The sequence below is a fragment of the Myotis nattereri genome, assembly GCF_964212035.1.
Source record: "Myotis nattereri genome assembly, chromosome: 13".
Lineage (NCBI taxonomy): Eukaryota > Metazoa > Chordata > Mammalia > Chiroptera > Vespertilionidae > Myotis > Myotis nattereri.
Window position 1 is genome coordinate 2,567,188 of NC_138088.1, and position 17,908 is coordinate 2,585,095.

At 57.7% G+C, this 17,908-nt stretch overlaps 1 protein-coding gene and 1 pseudogene across 2 annotated transcripts in view; one reads left to right on the forward strand and one right to left on the reverse strand.

Annotated features, from left to right (window-relative positions):
* The window catches only part of GRID1 (glutamate ionotropic receptor delta type subunit 1), a 589,948-nt gene that overhangs the window by 159,826 nt on the left and 412,214 nt on the right, over positions 1 to 17,908 (reverse strand). The window contains exons 7-8 of the mRNA XM_081105443.1: positions 14,439 to 14,600; positions 12,300 to 12,419 (exon numbers count right to left, since the gene is read on the reverse strand). Of these exons, the coding sequence (XP_080961569.1) occupies positions 12,300 to 12,419; positions 14,439 to 14,600 (282 nt within the window). The remainder of the gene's footprint in view (positions 1 to 12,299; positions 12,420 to 14,438; positions 14,601 to 17,908) is intronic.
* On the forward strand, positions 2,102 to 3,389 carry LOC308528904 (nuclear prelamin A recognition factor-like; annotated as a pseudogene). The gene has a single exon. The product of its transcript is annotated as a nuclear prelamin A recognition factor-like (transcript).

Genomic DNA, 17,908 nt, shown 5'->3' on the forward strand with positions numbered 1-17,908 from the left:
TGCCGACCCGGAGCCACCAGAGCGACAGCCGCTTTTTATGTGAGACGTTGAGTTTTTCACATTATTTAACCCACTCGAGGTAAGCATTCTGTCACTTGCAGACAGTACATTCTCACAATGTGCAAAGATAAATTAAATTTAAGCTGAGAGGGGGGAAAAGTAGAGAAAAGAGTAAGAACTTTTTTAACCAATGAGGAGATATGTAAAAATTAGTAGAAAATTTTAAAAAAGTGACTTTCAAATCAATGGGGGAAGGAAGGATTCTGGATAAACGGTAGAAGGAAACATTACTTAAAAATGTAAAAGCTAGGTCAGCACGCCACAATTTATCCCAAATAAATTCAAGTAGATGGCAGATTTCACTGAAATAAAATCAAACAAAAAATAATAACCTATACTAATAAAAGGGTAATATGCTAATTAGACCGGGAGACCTTCCAGACATCCTTCTGGACAAAGCCATGGAGGCAGGGCAGAGGCAGAGGCAGTTAGGGACGATCAGGCCAGCAGGGGAGGGCAGTTGGGGGCGACCAGGCTGACAGAAGGGGAGCATTTGGGAGTGAGCAGGTTGGCGGGGCGGGGGGGCAGTTGGGGGCGAGCAGGCTAGCAATGCGAGGAAGTTGTGGGCGAGCAGGCTGGCAGGGGGTGGGAGCAGTTGGGAGCGATCAGGCCGTCAGGGGGTGGCAGTTGTGGGTGAGCAGGCTAGCAGGAGGGACAGTTGTGGGCAATCAGGCCAGCTGGAGGGGGGGGGCTGTTGGGGGCAATCAGGCTGGCACAGGGGGTCAGTTAGGGATGATCAGGCTGGAAGGAGGAGCAGTTGGGGGTGATCAGGCCGGCAGAATGGTTAGGGGTGATCAGGCAGGCAGGCAGGTGAGCAGTTAGGAGCCAGAGGTCCCGGATTGTGAGAGGGTGCAGGCCAGGCTGAGGGACACTACAACCCCCACACCATGCATAAATTTCATGCACCGGGCCACTAGTAATAATAATAATACTGGAAGAAAGTGTGGGTGAAGAGTATTTACTTTGCAAGTGAGGAATGACTTTCTAAGGAATACAAACACAAATTTTTAAATGTCTGTATATGAAAATCTTTTCTTAATTCAAAGGCAAACAATTTATGAGTACAAAATATTTGACACAAAGGTTGTATGAGTTGGTAACAAAAATTTCATCCTTGATATAAAAGAGAAAAGGACCTGAGGTATAACTTATAAAATATGAATTTCAAATGACCAATGACTATATTTTTAAACATATAATCCCATAAGAAATTCAAATTTAGCAACACTAGTTTTCATCCACTACCAAATTAGCAAAAATGTTGAACATATATCACTCAACTTTTTGAGCATAGGATATAACAAACTTCCATATACTACTAGTAAATGTGAAAATTATTAAATCTTTCTATAATCAATGTGAAAATATGTATCAAGTACAGAAAGAGTCTTAAGAATTATCTTTGGTTTGGCAATTTCACGTCTTTAAAATACAAGGAAATAAATATAGATGTAATAAAATTGTGTATGTTCTGGGTATTCATTACAACACTATCTATATCTATATCTATATCTATATCTATATCTATATCTATATCTATATATAAAGCCAGTGTCCATGACGACCAGGGCAACCAAAGGACCAGTCACCATGAGGTGCATTGAGCACCTCTCGGTCCATTCCCCCGGCCTTCAGGCTCCAGTTGATCAGGGGATGGATAACAGGGGAACCAGGGTGAGTGGCATGGCGGGGACTGGCAAGTGGGCAGAAGGCAGACCTCTTGGTCCCTCCTCCCGGCCCTCAGACTCCAATCAGTCGGTGGCGGTGGCAGGGCAGAACTGGGGACTGGCTCCCTTAGTAGTCCTGCAGGTTCAATCTCCAGAGAACAGGTCAGGCACCAACGGACCAGTACCACCAGCATGATCCCAACAGCGCTGCCGGCCTCCTGGAACTCGGCCTCGGGCACTGCGGCCGCTTTCCCTCCCTAGACGCTCTGCAAGGAGAAAGGATACCACCAGCAGTGCCAGGGGCAACCAGAGGTGATTGCTCTCCCCTGCTTCCTCCAGGTCACTGGAGCTGGCCCCCGCCCGCCCCGCTCCAGATGAAGGGTGAGCACTGCACAGGGAAGGAATGTAATTAAAAACAAAACCCACGACCAAGAGAATGCCGCAGCCAACGGCCAGAGCCCGGCTCAGGAGGACGGAGAGGGGGGAGAATTCCGTAAGGCGGCCGGTGCCAGGGTATTTCTGAGCGACTGCCTGGCGTGTGACAGCTGTGTGATCGCAGAGGAAGGAGTCCGAGATTCTCAACAGAACGCCAAGGACTTCTTCCGTGTGCTGAGCCTTAATGAGAAATGTGATCCTCACAGCACAAGGTGCTGGCAGTGTCCGTGCGTCCTCAGTCTCTGCCTTCTTTTGCTGCTAACTTCAGCCTCAGTGTCACTGATGCATCCAGAAGGCTCTGTGGCTTCCTCAAAAGCCTTGGGGTGCGCTGTCTTTGACATGGAGACACGGCGGACTTCAGCCTCCTGGAGCGTCAGAAGGGATCTGTGCGTCGGTACTGCCAGCACCGTGAGGAAGAGCCCGGCTACCCATGCTGACCTCCGCCTGCCCCGGCTGGGTCACCCCATCACCCCCACCTCTGCACAGCCAAGTCTCCCCGGCAGATCATGGGCTCTCTGGTGAAGGATTACTTTGCCAGATGGCAGAACCTGTCCCAGACAAGATTTTCCACGTCATTGTGGCCCCGTGTTATGACAAGAAACTGGAGGCCCTTCGAGAAGATGCTCCCACAGCTTTGCACAGTTCCCGGGTGCTGCCTGCGTGTTAACCTCAGTGAAATTGTCCAGATAATGGAGCAAAGTGACCTCGCCTGGAACAACGCTGCCGTGGACACTGTTTGGAGACGTGAAGGAGGAGGAGGTGAGGCTCCACGAGGGTGCCAGCTCCGACGGGTACCTGGCACACATCTTCAGGCTCACGGCCACGGAGCTGTTCAACGAGGACGTGGGCTGCTCACCTACCGCACCCTGAGGAACAAAGACCTCCAGGAGGTCACCCTTGAAAGGGACGGAGAGGTTCTGCTACACTTTGAGGCTGCTTACAGCTTTCGGAACATCCAGAAGTGGTCCTGAAGCTGCAGAGGGGCAAGTTCCCCTGCCGCTTTGTGGAGATCCTGGCCGGTGCCGGGGATGCCTAAGTGGCAGGAGCCAGGCCCGGGCGGAGGACGGGCATGTGGACAGGGCACTGCTGAGGCTGATGGAAGGCATCTACGCTGTCATCCCGGTGTGGTCCCCGGAGAGCAGCGCCCATGTGCAGGAGCTGTACCAGGAGTGGCTGGGGCGGGGGAGCGACTCCCCCTGGGCCCAGACAGCCCTGCACACCACCTAGCAGGGCCAGGGCAGCCTGCACACCACCTCGCAGGGCCCAGGGCAGCCTGCACACCGCCTCGCAGGGCCCAGACAGCCCTGCACACCGCCTCGCAGGGCCAGGGCAGCCTGCCAGGACATCCAGTGGTGACGGTCCAGCATGCGCCCAGCATGCAGGAGGGTCTCAGACGCGTGAAGGAAAGGTTTAGCATCTCTGTCATCGCTCTGGTTTTCAGAATTCCCTGCTCTCCATCTGTCAGCTCCCTCCCTCTGAGGGGCGCTGTCATCGTCACATGGGTGCAACTGGAATATTGTATCTCGAGAGAGGACTGCCCCAATGTACGTATCCTTTTATCCTACGATGAAAAAATCCCAAAGAACAAGAATGGAGACAGACTGCTGTCCTATAGGCTTAAAAAACCCGGCAAGTGTCCTGCGAAGAGCTGAGACTTGGTTCTGTCCACGCGCCTCAGAGAGACTGGATGAGGAAATGGCCCAGTTTGGCCCTGACTTTACCCACTTATGTTACTCTTGAAGGTGTCTGTGCCACAATGTGAATAAACTGCCACCTTTTGGAACAGGGGCTCATATGAAAGTCACAGATCTATGTTCTGCAGCTGTGGCCACCGTCCTGAAACCAGGTCCTGTCAACCAGGTCCTGTGGCCGGGAATCAGGGGGCACTGAAGTGGAGCCCCCCTCCCCATGCCCTTTGACATTCAGGGATTGAGCTGAACTCACTTTGGGGGAGGCCTGGAAAGGGTGACAGGTGTCACAGAGGGTAGGATGGAGAATGGAGAGGCGGACACCCTGCTCGGTCCCTCCCTGGGTGGGGTCAGGCAGATGAAGGCCGGCCGGCCCGCCCCACAATTGGGTGAGATAGTGTCCTCTGTGTCCACCTCTCAGCCCGTGGGCCCGGCCACTCCCCTCAGCTCCGGGCAGCCCTCTGGTTCCTCCACAGCGCGCTCTGCCCTCACGTGCCACCCGCCCTAAACGAGAGGAAGAGAGCAGTTGGCCCACAGATGATGACACAGAAAGATACGCAGCCACCACAGAGCCCAGCGCCTGTGCACGGTAGGGCCGCCTGTGGAGTGCGGCCTGTGGCGGCTGGTGTTGGTCTCCAGAGCACTCGGATTCTGTTACCATGTGGGTGACCTTCTTCTTGAACCCCTCAGCCTGTTAGATTTCCCTCATTCGTGTGTTATTGTACCTGTGCGCCCATCTGGGTTGATAACTGGGACATTATGTGAAATTACCTATTTTCTGCTTTCAATCTGTTTACAGCGGGGTTTCGTCCTCTGTGGCAACGTAGATCCATTTCTGATTATGGAGTAAACAGTTGAAGTGGCAAAAAAAAAAAAAAGTGGCTGCCAGGTGGCTCCTGACAACTGGCAGGAACGTCTGTGGGACGGATCCAGATCCCAGGCCCGCAAGGGTGTCCCACTGCCCCCCAGAGGGCCGATCAGGTCCTGCCCCCCCACCCTCTTGGGACCCTATTCCTGCAAAAATTTGTGCACTGGGCCTCTAGTTCTATAATAATATGGTGAAAATGCCTAAACACTTATCATATAGGAAGATAAAATAAATGTAAGTTGAGTAACATGTTCCCATTAAAAATCAGAGTGAAAAGAATAAAGAAATGAGGAAATGCTCCCAATATAGCATTACCTAGGAAAGTCCGGCTACAAATGTATGTGCAACAAATAGCCACTTGAAAAACAGACCTATCGCTATCTACCTGCACGTATGGAGGAGGGAAATAAAATGCACCAGAAATCTAACCGTGCTTCTTCCTTGGTGCAGAAATCAGAGCTGACTTCTTTATTCTTCTTCTCATTTATCTGTATTTTCTAAACATTCTATCCCAAATGAGCACGTATTGGCACTATCTCAAAAAATGACAAGTGCGATTTAAAATGAAATAGTACTTAATTGTATCTTTTCCTGATGCCTTCCCTCGGATGAAGCAGCAGGGCTTGCTTTGGGTCTTGGCTCTGTTAAAAGCCGTTCTGCACAGGAGTTGGGAAGGGTAACATTTTTCTGGGGAAATATGCTGCAAGGATGCTAACCCGTGATGGGGCTGAAGTCTGCAACTCAGTGTGCACAGCGGGGAGTCTATAGAGCAGCTTAACAGAGACTCCACACCTCCACACGGTTCTCGGCTGGACCCTCCCACCCCACCAGCACCCCCTCCAGTCCTCAGCCACTGCCCGCTCCAGGTCCGGCTCCAGGGGCTGGGGCCCTGGTCAGGGAGTCCGCCTGCGCTCTGAGAGGGCTCCTACTCATTACTGAGAGCACCCTGCCTGCGGCCGGTGCCTCTTCCACCCGGCCTCGCCCTTAGAGCGCCTGCGCCCTGGGGATGTGGGACACTGTAACACAGGCAGCAGACCTGGGCAAGAATGGTTGATGTGTGCACGCTGAGCCGGGCGGGCGGGCATCCCGGCCTGGCAATCGCCTCACGATGAGCAATCATTCCTCTCAATTAGCAGCAGCACGAGGCCTCCTGCGGACACAGCACCAGGGGAGCCTTTGACTCCCAGCAAAGCCAGCCTTTACGAGGATCAAACCCACAGAGGAAGCAGGAGGGGAAGCCTCGGGCCCCTGGGGAATGGCTGGCAGGAGGCTGCCCATGGGCACTGGGCACTGGTGCAACACCAGTCAGCAGGCTCTGGGCCAGTGGGAGGGGCTCAGAGGCCCTAATGCGGCCAGGGGGGTGGGGGGGAGTGGGCGGAGGGGCATGAGGGAGTTCAAGAAGGGTCCCCCCTATATCTTCCTTCCAGCCAGTACAGCCCCTACATAGTCAAGTCTCTGCAGCCTCAGGGCCACGGTCTGCTCAGCACACCCCGAGACGGAGGGGCTGGGGCTGGCAGCTGTGCAGGGGGCTCGGCACCCACCGCCGTCCCCACCTGCACCTGCCTCTGCATGAGGGCATGTGTGGGCTCAGGGAGCTTCTGCTGGAACAGACTTCCTGGGACTAGACAGAAGCTTGAAAACCACTGAACCCAACGCAATTCTCTTCCCCAGAAAGCAGCAGCGAACAGCCCCGTTCTCCCGTCAGGGTGTCCCCTGCCCCACAGGCTGCCCGCTGCCGCCCCCCCCCACCCCCTGCTGTGGGAATAAGGTTCAAAGGGCCTGCAAGCAGTCCGCACTTTGGCTGGATTTCACGTGCCAGGGACCGTGTGAGCGGGAAGAGGGAGCGAGTCTCCCACGCCAGCAGCATCGGGACGCGGCAGGGCGGATGCCTGGGCCACCAGCCATGAGAGCATTCCGTTCCGCGGGCTGTGCCGTGGGACTCCAGGCGAGCCACGCTCACGGAAAAGAAGGCCGAGTTGCCTCCTCCCATGGACCGCATCAGAGCAGCCTCCAAATAAAGCCTCGTCGGAGGTGAAGCCCAGGCCCTCTGGGTCCTCAGGCCTGAGAAGGAGCTGCCATCTGCTCGCAGCTGGGCACTGCCTTCCCCTCGGCCTGAGGCCTGGCCACGTCCCAGGCCAGCCTGGCCTCTCTGCTCCTGTGGGGTCTGGGCTGGAATGCCCAGAGGGAAGCCCCATCTGCCCAGCGGCTGGCCCAGCCACACGGGAGAGTGCCCGCTGCCAAGGCCTGCCGCAGGGCCACTGCACAGAGCCCTGTCCAGCCAGGAGGTCCTAGCAGCTCCGCCTTCCATCTGAGAAAACGACGTCCAGAGAAGGGAAGTGGCTGCAGAGTGTCAGGGCTGGGAGCTAGGAGCAATGCCGTGGCCCCCATAGTGAGACAGCACAGCTGTGACGCACCTCAGCCCACAGGGGGTGCTGTGGACCCGGTCAGCTCCCCACATAGCTCCCCACACAGCTCCCCACACAGCTCCCCACACAGCTCCTCACAGCTCCCCAAACAGCTCCTCACAGCTCCCCACATAGCTCCCCACACAGCTCCCCACACAGCTCCCCTCGCCTGTCCCACACAGCTCCCCACATAGCTCCCCCCACAGCTCCCCACACAGCTCCCCACACAGCTCCCCACACAGCTCCCCTCGCCTGTCCCACACAGCTCCCCACACAGCTCCCCCCACAGCTCCCCACACAGCTCCCCCCACAGCTCCCCACACAGCTCCCCACACAGCTCCCCACACAGCTCCCCACACAGCTCCCCTCGCCTGTCCCACACAGCTCCCCACACAGCTCCCCACATAGCTCCCCACACAGCTCCCCACACAGCTCCCCTCACAGCTCCCCAAACAGCTCCTCACAGCTCCCCACACAGCTCCCCACATAGCTCCCCACACAGCTCCCCCCACAGCTCCCCACACAGCTCCCCTCGCCTGTCCCACACAGCTCCCCACACAGCTCCCCACACAGCTCCCCCCGCAGCTCCCCACACAGCTCCCCTCGCCTGTCCCACACAGCTCCCCTCGCCTGTCCCACACAGCTCCCCCCAGCAGCTCCCCTGCACCACAGCAGGTGCCCAGAGAGGCTCCTGGCTGTGGCCCCGCCTCCTCTGCCTTTCTGTGTCTCAGGACCCTAATCCTATCCTCAAACCTGCTGCCCCCCCCCACTTTATTTGTATGCCACCCCAATATCCCAGCCTATGCCTCAGCCCCACCTCCTACGAGAAGCCCGCTCAGCCTGCCTTCATGTATGTATGTATTTATTTACAAATATATTTTTGTTGATCTCAGAGAGGAAGGAAGATGGAGATAAAAACATCATGATGAGAGAGAATCATGGGATTGGCTGCCTCCTACACGCCCCACATTGGGGATCAATCCCACAACCTGGGCATGTGCCCTGACCAAGAATCAAACCATGACCTCCTGGTTCATAGGTCGACACTCAACCACGGAGCCACCCCGGCCGGGCTCAGCCTGCCTTTAAATGATGACCTTTAGCCGGGACATGCTCTGCCCCAGGCCCTCTCATCGCTCCATCCTGAAACCGCCAGCCCTCGCTCCAATGAAATCCGGGCTGAATCACAGACATTTGCCGGATAAACCCACTCCTGCTTCCCAGATAACCTCTCCTTAGCAGCGTTAAGCTGCCAGGCAGACAGATAACAACTGGGCTATGCAGTTATTAGGGCAGATTTTAAATGACAAAAGGATGCGTCTTAGAATAAAGCCCACTTGAAAATCAGCTTCTCTCCCAGCTCACTCATCCTGCTCCCCGCACAGAGGCTCCTCACCCTGCGCAGCTCCAGCTCAGGGTGTTGGAGGAGCGTTGCCGTGGCAACCAGAGGCCCAGGCACCTGGAGCAGGAAGGGGAGGGTGCTGCCTCCCCTCTTTCAGGCCCCTGGGGTGGCCAGCACGGCCCCCATCAGCTGCAGAGATGGGGCAAAGGTCCCCCAGCCAACATTCCCACCCACTGCGGGACGCTGGGGGTGAGCGGAGCTGAAGGGGGTGGCAGCCCAGGAGCCAGCACTCAGCCTGCTTGTCATCACCGTGAGGAGCCCCGAGGCATGCCGGCAAGGACCTGCAGGCACTAGGCAGGGGCCTCCCACACGTGACTGAAGGGCCCAGCCCTGGTTCCCTGACCAGGTGGGAGCCCCAACACAGGCCGTTCCCACTGTGGTCATGAATGGCCCAGGCCGTGCGGACCGCCCAGCCCCAGCCCTCCACCAGCCTCACAGCTCGGGCATCCCCCACAGGCATCCGACACCCTGGACATGACAGGGCACACCTGGCCCAGCGTGTCACACCGTCACCGTCCACCCTCTGTGATGCCACACACAAGCCTTTGAGCGCCAATGTCTTCAACCACGTGGGTCACCCTGCCTCTCAGCCAGTCACTGAGCCTGCTGCCATCTGTACGACCAACCATGACCCTAACCTTCCGTCACAGACGAGCTGGAAGTCCCGCCCCATAGCACATGGACCCTCAGCTCCCAGGGGACAGTCCTGCCCACGCTGTGCCTGAGGGCTGCTCCTCAATGCCACCAGACTCACACCCAGCACCACACACACTGTCCTCTGGCTGGTCCCCCTCACCAGTCTCAGCACCCATCAGAGGACCCTGGCTGCCCCTGCACTGCCCTCAGCCAGCTCCGCCTCGTCCTGCTGAGGGTGCACCACGCTTCCCCTCCCGGAACGGTCATTGGTAGAGACATCTTTCTCTCAAGTGCACAGAGTGTGTGACTGTGAGTGCACACATGTGTGTGACTGCGAGTGCACATGTGTGACTCTGTGTGCCTGTGCAGACATGCATGTGACTGTGTGAGCGCATGTGTGTGACCTTGAGTACACACGTGTGTGACTGTGTGCATGCATATGTGACTGTGTGTGTGTGGCTCTGTGTGCGTATGTGGCTGTGACTCTGTGTCCCTGTGTGCGACTGTGCGTGTATGTCTGTGTGTGACTCTGTGTGTGACTGTGTATGCATGTGTGTAGCTCTGTGTGTGTGCATGGCTGTGTGTGACTGTGTGTGTGTGTGTGGCTGTGTGCGACTGTGTGGCTGTGTGTGACTGTGTGTAGCTGTGTATGCATGTGTGTGGCTGTGTGTGTGTGTGTGGCTGTGTGTGGCTGCGTGTGACTCTGTATGTGGCTATGTATGCATGTGTGTGGCTGTGTGTGACTATGTGTGTGTGTGTGGCTGCGTGTGACTGTGTGTAGCTGTGTATGCATGTGTGTGGCTGTGTGTGTGTGTGTGTGTGTGTGGCTGTGTGTGTGGCTGTGTGTGTGGCTGTGTGTGGCTGTGTGTGACTCTGTGTGTGTGTGTGACTGTGTGTGTGTGGCTGCGTGTGTCCCTGTGTGTGACTGCATGGCTGTGTGTGTGTGTGTGGCTGTGTGTGGCTGTGTGTGACTGTATGGCTGTGTGTGTGTGTGTGTGTGTGACTATGTGTGTGTGTGTGGCTGTGTGTGTCCCTGTGTGTGACTGCATAGCTGTGTGTGTGTGTGTGGCTGCGTGTGACTGTATGGCTGTGTGTGTGTGTGTGTGTGGCTGTGTGTGGCTGTGTGTGACTGCATGGCTGTGTGTGTGTGTGTGGTTGTGTGTGGCTGTGTGTGACTGTATGGCTGTGTGTGTGTGTGTGTGTGTGTGACTATGTGTGTGTGTGGCTGTGTGTGTCCCTGTGTGTGACTGCATGGCTGTGTGTGTGTGTGTGTGTGGTTGTGTGTGGCTGTGTGTGACTGTATGGCTGTGTGTTTGTGTGTGTGTGTGTGGCTGTGTGTGGCTGTGTGTGACTGCATGGCTGTGTGTGTGTGTGTGGTTGTGTGTGGCTGTGTGTGACTGTATGGCTGTGTGTGTGTGTGTGTGTGTGTGTGTGTCTGTGTGTGGCTGTGTGTGACTGCATGGCTGTGTGTGTGTGTGTGTGGTTGTGTGTGGCTGTGTGTGACTGTATGGCTGTGTGTGTGTGTGTGTGTGTGTGGTTGTGTGTGGCTGTGTGTGACTATGGCTGTGTGTGTGTGTGTGTGTGTGTGACTATGTGTGTGTGTGGCTGTGTGTGTCCCTGTGTGTGACTGCATGGCTCTGTGTGTGTGTGTGTGGTTGTGTGTGGCTGTGTGTGACTGTATGGCTGTGTGTGTGTGTGTGACTATGTGTGTGTGTGGCTGTGTGTGACTGTATGGCTGTGTGTGTGTGTGTGTGTGGCTGTGTGTGGCTGTGTGTGACTGCATGGCTGTGTGTGTGTGTGTGGTTGTGTGTGGCTGTGTGTGACTGTATGGCTGTGTGTGTGTGTGTGTGTGTGTGACTATGTGTGTGTGTGGCTGTGTGTGTCCCTGTGTGTGACTGCATGGCTCTGTGTGTGTGTGTGTGTGTGTGTGTGTGGTTGTGTGTGGTTGTGTGTGACTGTATGGCTGTGTGTGTGTGTGTGTGTGTGTGACTATGTGTGTGTGTGGCTGTGTGTGACTGTATGGCTGTGTGTGTGTGTGTGTGGCTGTGTGTGGCTGTGTGTGACTGCATGGCTGTGTGTGTGTGTGTGGTTGTGTGTGGCTGTGTGTGACTGTATGGCTGTGTGTGTGTGTGTGTGTGTGTGTGTGTGACTATGTGTGTGTGTGGCTGTGTGTGTCCCTGTGTGTGACTGCATGGCTCTGTGTGTGTGTGTGTGTGTGTGTGGTTGTGTGTGGCTGTGTGTGACTGTATGGCTGTATGTGTGTGTGTGTGTGTGTGTGTGACTATGTGTGTGTGTGGCTGTGTGTCCCTGTGTGTGACTGCATGGCTGTGTGTGTGTGTGTGTGTGTGTGTGGCTGTGTGTCCCTGTGTGTGAATGGATGTGCATCTGTGCCCTGTGCATGCCAGGCTTTAATGCTGGTTAGATGAGCCTGTGGCTCCTTCACATCGTTAGTGCTTCCAACTGTGGCTTAACTGTGGGGATTCCAACCCAGGGCCACAGCCCGCCCCCATCCTCCATCCTGAAAACCCCACAGGAGAAGGAAAGGGCCACGGAAAACCCAGGCCTGCCTCTGGCATGAGCACCAAATAAAACGGATGAACCCCAAGTTATATGCCTGCGCGCCCCTCATTTCTCCCCACAGGGGCCCAGCACGCCCGCTCCACGCCTCCTCCTGCCTCGCTGTCTGCTCACGGCCTCGTCCACCCTGGACCGAGAACACTCTCTGGCTGTGCCTCTCCTGCCTCAGCCACAGTCACACCTGCCCTGCGGTTGGGCTGATCCCAGGGGCTCTGGGAAAACATGTTGCCCCTCCCGCCTCACCGGCCGGCCGCAGGCTGGCCCTCCCGCCTCACCCGGGGCCGCAGGCTGGCCCTCCCGCCTCACCCGGGGCTGCAGGCTGGCCCTCCCGCCTCACCCGGGGCCGCAGGCTGGCCCTCCCGCCTCCCCGGGCCACAGGCTGGCCCTCCCTCCTCCCAGGGCCGCAGGCTGGCCTCTAGGCCCCACTGCGCTGAGACTACACGAGCGGCACTTTGGCACTTTCTGGTTGACAGTCCAGCCTCCTGCCCACAGTGCCATGAGCACCACACGGGGCCGGGGCCACCACAGCGGGAAGAGGGGCCTTGGCGCCCTGCAGCTCACCTTACGCATGTCTTTGCCGAAGGTCTCGCTGTAGGTCGTGCCGAGGATTTCAAACTGGACGTAGGGGTTCGAGCGATCCTCCCGAAACTCCATCACCCCTGTGAGGCCGGTGATGTGACCCTGCAGAGAGAAGGACAAACCATCGGAGAGTTAGGCAGACATGGACAGGGAGGGCAGAGGAGGGGACCCCAAGGCAAGTGGGACAACAGTGGTCACCGAGAAGCTAGTCGGCAAGGTCTGGGGGCACGCCTGCGGTCCTGGGCCTCCCAGCGGCCAGCCCTGCCCAGCCCTGGCTCACGGGGAAGCCCTCACACCGGCGCCTGTCACGGATGTAGTCAGCAGGATTACAGGGCCTGCCCGTGCCACACGCGGTACTGGCCGTGTCCCCTACCCCCTGGAGCTTACAGTCTGCCCCTACACCCTGCCCCACGGCCTCACTCAGCTTGAGCCACGCGGGACATCCAAGGTCAGGAGAGCGCACACGCAGTCACACCTGTCAGACACAGGGTGGGAGCGGCAGGGCAGCCAGCACCGGGGTGAGGCCGAGCCCAGCTCAGGCCTGGGCGTGGCCACCTGTGTGATGTAGCAGGACACCTCCCATCTCCCCGCTTCGGCCTGGAGTCACTAGATCCCGTCAGGTCCTCTGGGGCCACAGAGAAACTGCCCAGCATGGTGCCTGCAGGCGGCAGGGTGGGCGCATGCCCAGAGCCTCTCCCGTGGCCCAGTGGGCTCTGTCGGAGCAGACAGAGGCTGGGCTGCCCTGTGGTAAGACCCTTCTTTCTTCAAGTCTGGGAAGGGCTCTCATCCAGACATGACCTCCCCTGGACGGTGAGCTGGGAAGGACCCAGAGGCCGAGCTGGCCCAAGAGGCCCCCAGCCGCTGTAGCAAACAGTGCTCACTGCTCCTGAAACCACGTGCGGTTTGCTGCGATTACAGCTCCCAGCGCTGGAGATGTCCCTACATGTTCTTCCGAAGCCTCTCAAAGCCAGGCCCCTCTGCCAGCCTCCTGGGGCTTACCCAGTTCCTTCAAACCCAGCCCTCCACCGGGGGGAGCTGCTCAGCACCCCACCACCGAGTGCAGAGCACCTGCACATGCACACCTGCACACACACCTCGGTGAGCATGTCCCCACATGTGTGCACACATGCACGCACACACCTACATACCAGGCAAGCACAACCACATACACATGTGTACACACCCAGATGTCCACATGTGCATATGTTCACATGCATCTGTGCACACATGCATACACATACAGACATGCACACACATAGACACACCCAGATGAACGCACCTGCACACACGTGCGTATGCACATATACTAGTACATGCGCACACCACACAGCTGAGGTCTTGGCTGATCAGCACATGTGCTGCCACTGAGTCGGCCTCCCTTACAGACAGCACACATGGGCAAGGCAGCTGCTCCCCCTGTCTCCTGAGAGCAGCTCCTGTTCGCAGCGGTGCGGTCCAGGCCCCAGTGAGGCCCAAAGCCCTGGGTAGCACCGAACTCTAACATACCATGTTCTTTCGTACACCCCCATACCTATGAGAACGTTTAATTGATAAATGAGTCACAGTAAGAGACTAACAGCAATAACCATAGGAAGTAGAACAATTATAACAACACTAGAATACCGCAATAAAAGTATGGAAAGGTGGTCTCTCTCTCAAAATATCTTATTTTACTGCACGAACCTCCTCTTCACGTAACAACGTGAGATGCTACAATGTCTATGTGAGGAGATGAAGCAGGTACTCAGAAGGACGTGCAACTTACAATGTATAAATGACTTATTTCTGGAACTTTCCATGTAATACTTTCCAACATTCGTTGGCCACAGGTAAGTGAAACTGCTGTCGGTGAAGCTGTGGAGAAGGAGGCTGCTGTCTTTGTGACTCAGCAAATACTTAGCCTCTCCAATCTCCTTAGGAAAACAGCGACAACAGTGATAACACACAGCCAGGAACCCTCGCTCACTCCTCCTCAAATGCTGGGGCCAGAAGCGTGGCAAGGAGAGGCCTGGGCAGGGCCTCCCCGCAAGAACTCCGTGCCAGGCCCCCCTGGAGGAGGCAGGTGGGGGTGGGGAGGGCCTGCGGTGGGCCCCGGCCCAGGAGGGTGTCCGTCTCACACACCTTTTTGATCGTGTCCAGCATGGACCGCCCGCCGTTCCATGGCTTGGTGGACTTGCGGATGCAGTTGAGGCTGGCCATGCTGTGCCACTTCCTGTCCTCCAGCTTCCTGTGGAAGGCGTTGGCCAGCATCAGCACGCTGTCATACAGGTAGAGGTTGGAGATCTGCGAAGACAAGGCAGGGACACCTTCGCCACGGTGTGTTTCCACAGAGGGAGAACCAGTGGAGGCGGGTGGCCCAGGGTGCCACCCTGCGAGGGGGACCCAGGCTCTGTGCCGCGACCCTCTGGCCCCGTGTGTTTACCCTCACAACCCAGGCGGGCTGGACAGATTGAGACTTGCCCGCAGCAGGAACTCGAGCTGATCAACCAGAGAACCAGAGGGATCAGCGCCCTGCGCAGTCTCACATGCAAAGCAGAAAGGGGAGGGGCACAGGCTCAAGCTAAGGATTCGGAGGGGAGAGGTGAGGCCTCTAAGGGGAGGCCAGCATGATGCCAGGGCAGGGCTGTGCAGAGGAGCAGGACCGGGCGGGAGGGACTGCCCAGATTTCTGATGAAGGACCAAGGAGCCAGAGCAGACACACAGACTAGGGGGTGGCAGTAAAACTTCCACCACAGAACAGGCAGTGCTGCATTCGCCTGTGGCCACAGCTGGCCAAGGGCGGGAAGGCCTGAGGACAGCTCCGGGGTCTGCAACTCGCGCAGCGCAGGGCGGAGCCGCAGAGGGAGGCAGGGACTGGGCCTGCTGAGCCCATCGGGCCATAAGGAGGGAGAACACAGGTGACTTCAGGAGAAGGACTCCACTGGAGGAGCCAGGCCCAGGAACCACTCTCTTGCCTTGGAAAGACCACTCTGGTCCCTGGGCCGGGGGTGCAGCCTGAGCGACTGTGTTGTGGTGATGGACATTCCAGACACAGTGGCATCGCTGCCAGCAGGGATGCCTTGGGGACTTGCGACTCTGAGAAGGTGCCCTCTGCTGAGCTGTGCCCAGTACAGCCGGTCCTGGAGGAGACAGCGGTGGCAGAGCCCTAGGAGCGCTGGGGGGGAGAGGGAGTGGTGGGGAGGAACAGCGCCAAGAGCTGAACCACAGCGGGCTCCAGGCTGGGCCAGGCCTGCTGATCGCTCTCCTCCCACCACAATGAGAGCCCTGACCCGGTGAGCCGAAACCAGCAGCCGCCTTCGGGGGCCAGCGGGAGCCGCGTGGGCGGAGCGCAGCCCTGCTCTCCGGTGTTGCCCCTCATGCCACCCCCTCCTCCTCCCACAGGGTGCCCTGGAGCAGGACGAGAAGACAGGAAGAGGGTGGGAGGAGGCGGCCCCTCAGGCAGGTGTGTGGTGGCCACGGCAGCTGCTGCACAGACAGCCATCAGCCAACGGGGCCAGAGGGCGACTCTGCACACGGGAGCAAGGCGGCCGCTGAAGATGCCAGGACAACCGCCAGGTAGCAACGGGGGCTCTGTCACCTCCCGGGGCTCCTGGGAAGACCAACGGACCCCTGGGCTTCAGGAGGAGCCCTGCTGCCTCCCAGCCTCCCCCATCACGCCCCAGAATTCCCCTTGCACCCCAACTCCTCCCTGCCTTGTTCTCAGCCTGCATACACTGGGTACCCCCAAAACACAGTCCCAGACAAGAGCTGGTGATGGGAACCGTCCTGCAAGATGAAAGCAAACGTGGGCAAGGGAGCTGCAACGGGACGCCAAACCCCCCTGCCCATCTCGCCTGCCGCCACCTGATGCCGCCGGTGCGTCCCTGTGCCCTGCCCACTCCCACCGAGCCTGGCGCTGTCGGCTTCAGCCCGTGAACTTGTGGGGGGCACAGCCATGTGGGCCACCGAGACTGTGCTCCTGGCACCTTTCCATGCTGTTGCGGTGAGAAACAGATGGAGGATGGACAGGAGGGGGCCATGGGGCAGGAGGGGGCCATGGGGCAGGAGGGGGCCATGGGGCAGGAGGGGGCCATGGGGTAGGAGGGGGCCATGGGGCAGGAGGGGGCCATGGGGCAGGAGGGGGCCATGGGGCAGGAGGGGGCCATGGGGCAGGAGGGGGCCATGGGGTAGGAGGGGGCCATGGGGCAGGAGGGGGCCATGGGGCAGGAGGGGGCCATGGGGCAGGAGGGGGCCATGGGGCAGGAGGGGGCCATGGGACAGGAGGGGGCCATGGGGCAGGAGGGGGCCATGGGGTAGGAGGGGGCCATGGGGTAGGAGGGGGCCATGGGGCAGGAGGGGGCCATGGGGTAGGAGGGGGCCATGGGGCAGGAGGGGGCCATGGGGTAGGAGGGGGCCATGGGGCAGGAGGGGGCCATGGGGCAGGAGGGGGCCATGGGGCAGGAGGGTGTCAGGGTAACCAACCACCTGCTGACTTGACAAGAGCCGCAGGCCAAGGGGAAGCAGGCATGTGGGCACCTAGGACCTTTTCGGGGCTGCAGTGAGCAGGGGCCTGCCTGCCAGCAGAGACGTGCCTGCCCCCGGGCCCCCCTCTGCGCTACAGGAACCAGGACAGAGCCCTGGCCCCGCCAGCCCGGGCAGCCTCCTGGGAGAGAGGCCCGCGGCCGCGCTCAGGGGCCTCCCACTGCGGCATCACTGCTGGCGGGCGCCGCCCCTGGGAGCACAGAGCCAGGAGGAGAGGCTGCAGAAGAGACTGCAAGCCTCTCAGAGGGGCCTGGCTTTATTTTATTTATTTTCTGAAAGGATAACTCAAAGCTGAGAGTCCTTGATGATGTGAGGATTTCTCTACTCCAGACATTCACGGCTCTCCCAGCCACCCACTCACAGCCGACGCTCTGCACTCAGGCCCTGGACTCACGTCCACACTCGTCCACCACACACACACTCACACATACACACACACTCACACATATACACACTTTCACACACTCCGCACACAGTCACACACACTCACACATACACGTACTCACACACACATATACACACTCACACACACACATATACACACTTTCACACACTCCACAGTCACACACACTCATACATACATGTACTCACACACATATACACTCTCACACAGTCACACACACATACACACACATACACACCCACTCACGCACACACATACACACCCACTCACACCCACTCACACATACACACACACACGCACACATATACACACACATACACACTCACACACACATACACACACAGTCACACAGACACATACACACACACATACATTCACACACATACACATACACACTCACAAATACACATACACACACACATATACACTTTCACACACTCCACACACAGTCACACACACACATACACGTACTCACACACATATACACACTCACACACACAGTCACACACATATACACACACATACACACCCACTCACACACACATACACACCCACTCACACATACACACACATACACGCACACATATACACACATACACACACATACACACACAGTCACACAAAGACACACACACACATACACTCACACATACACTCACACATACAC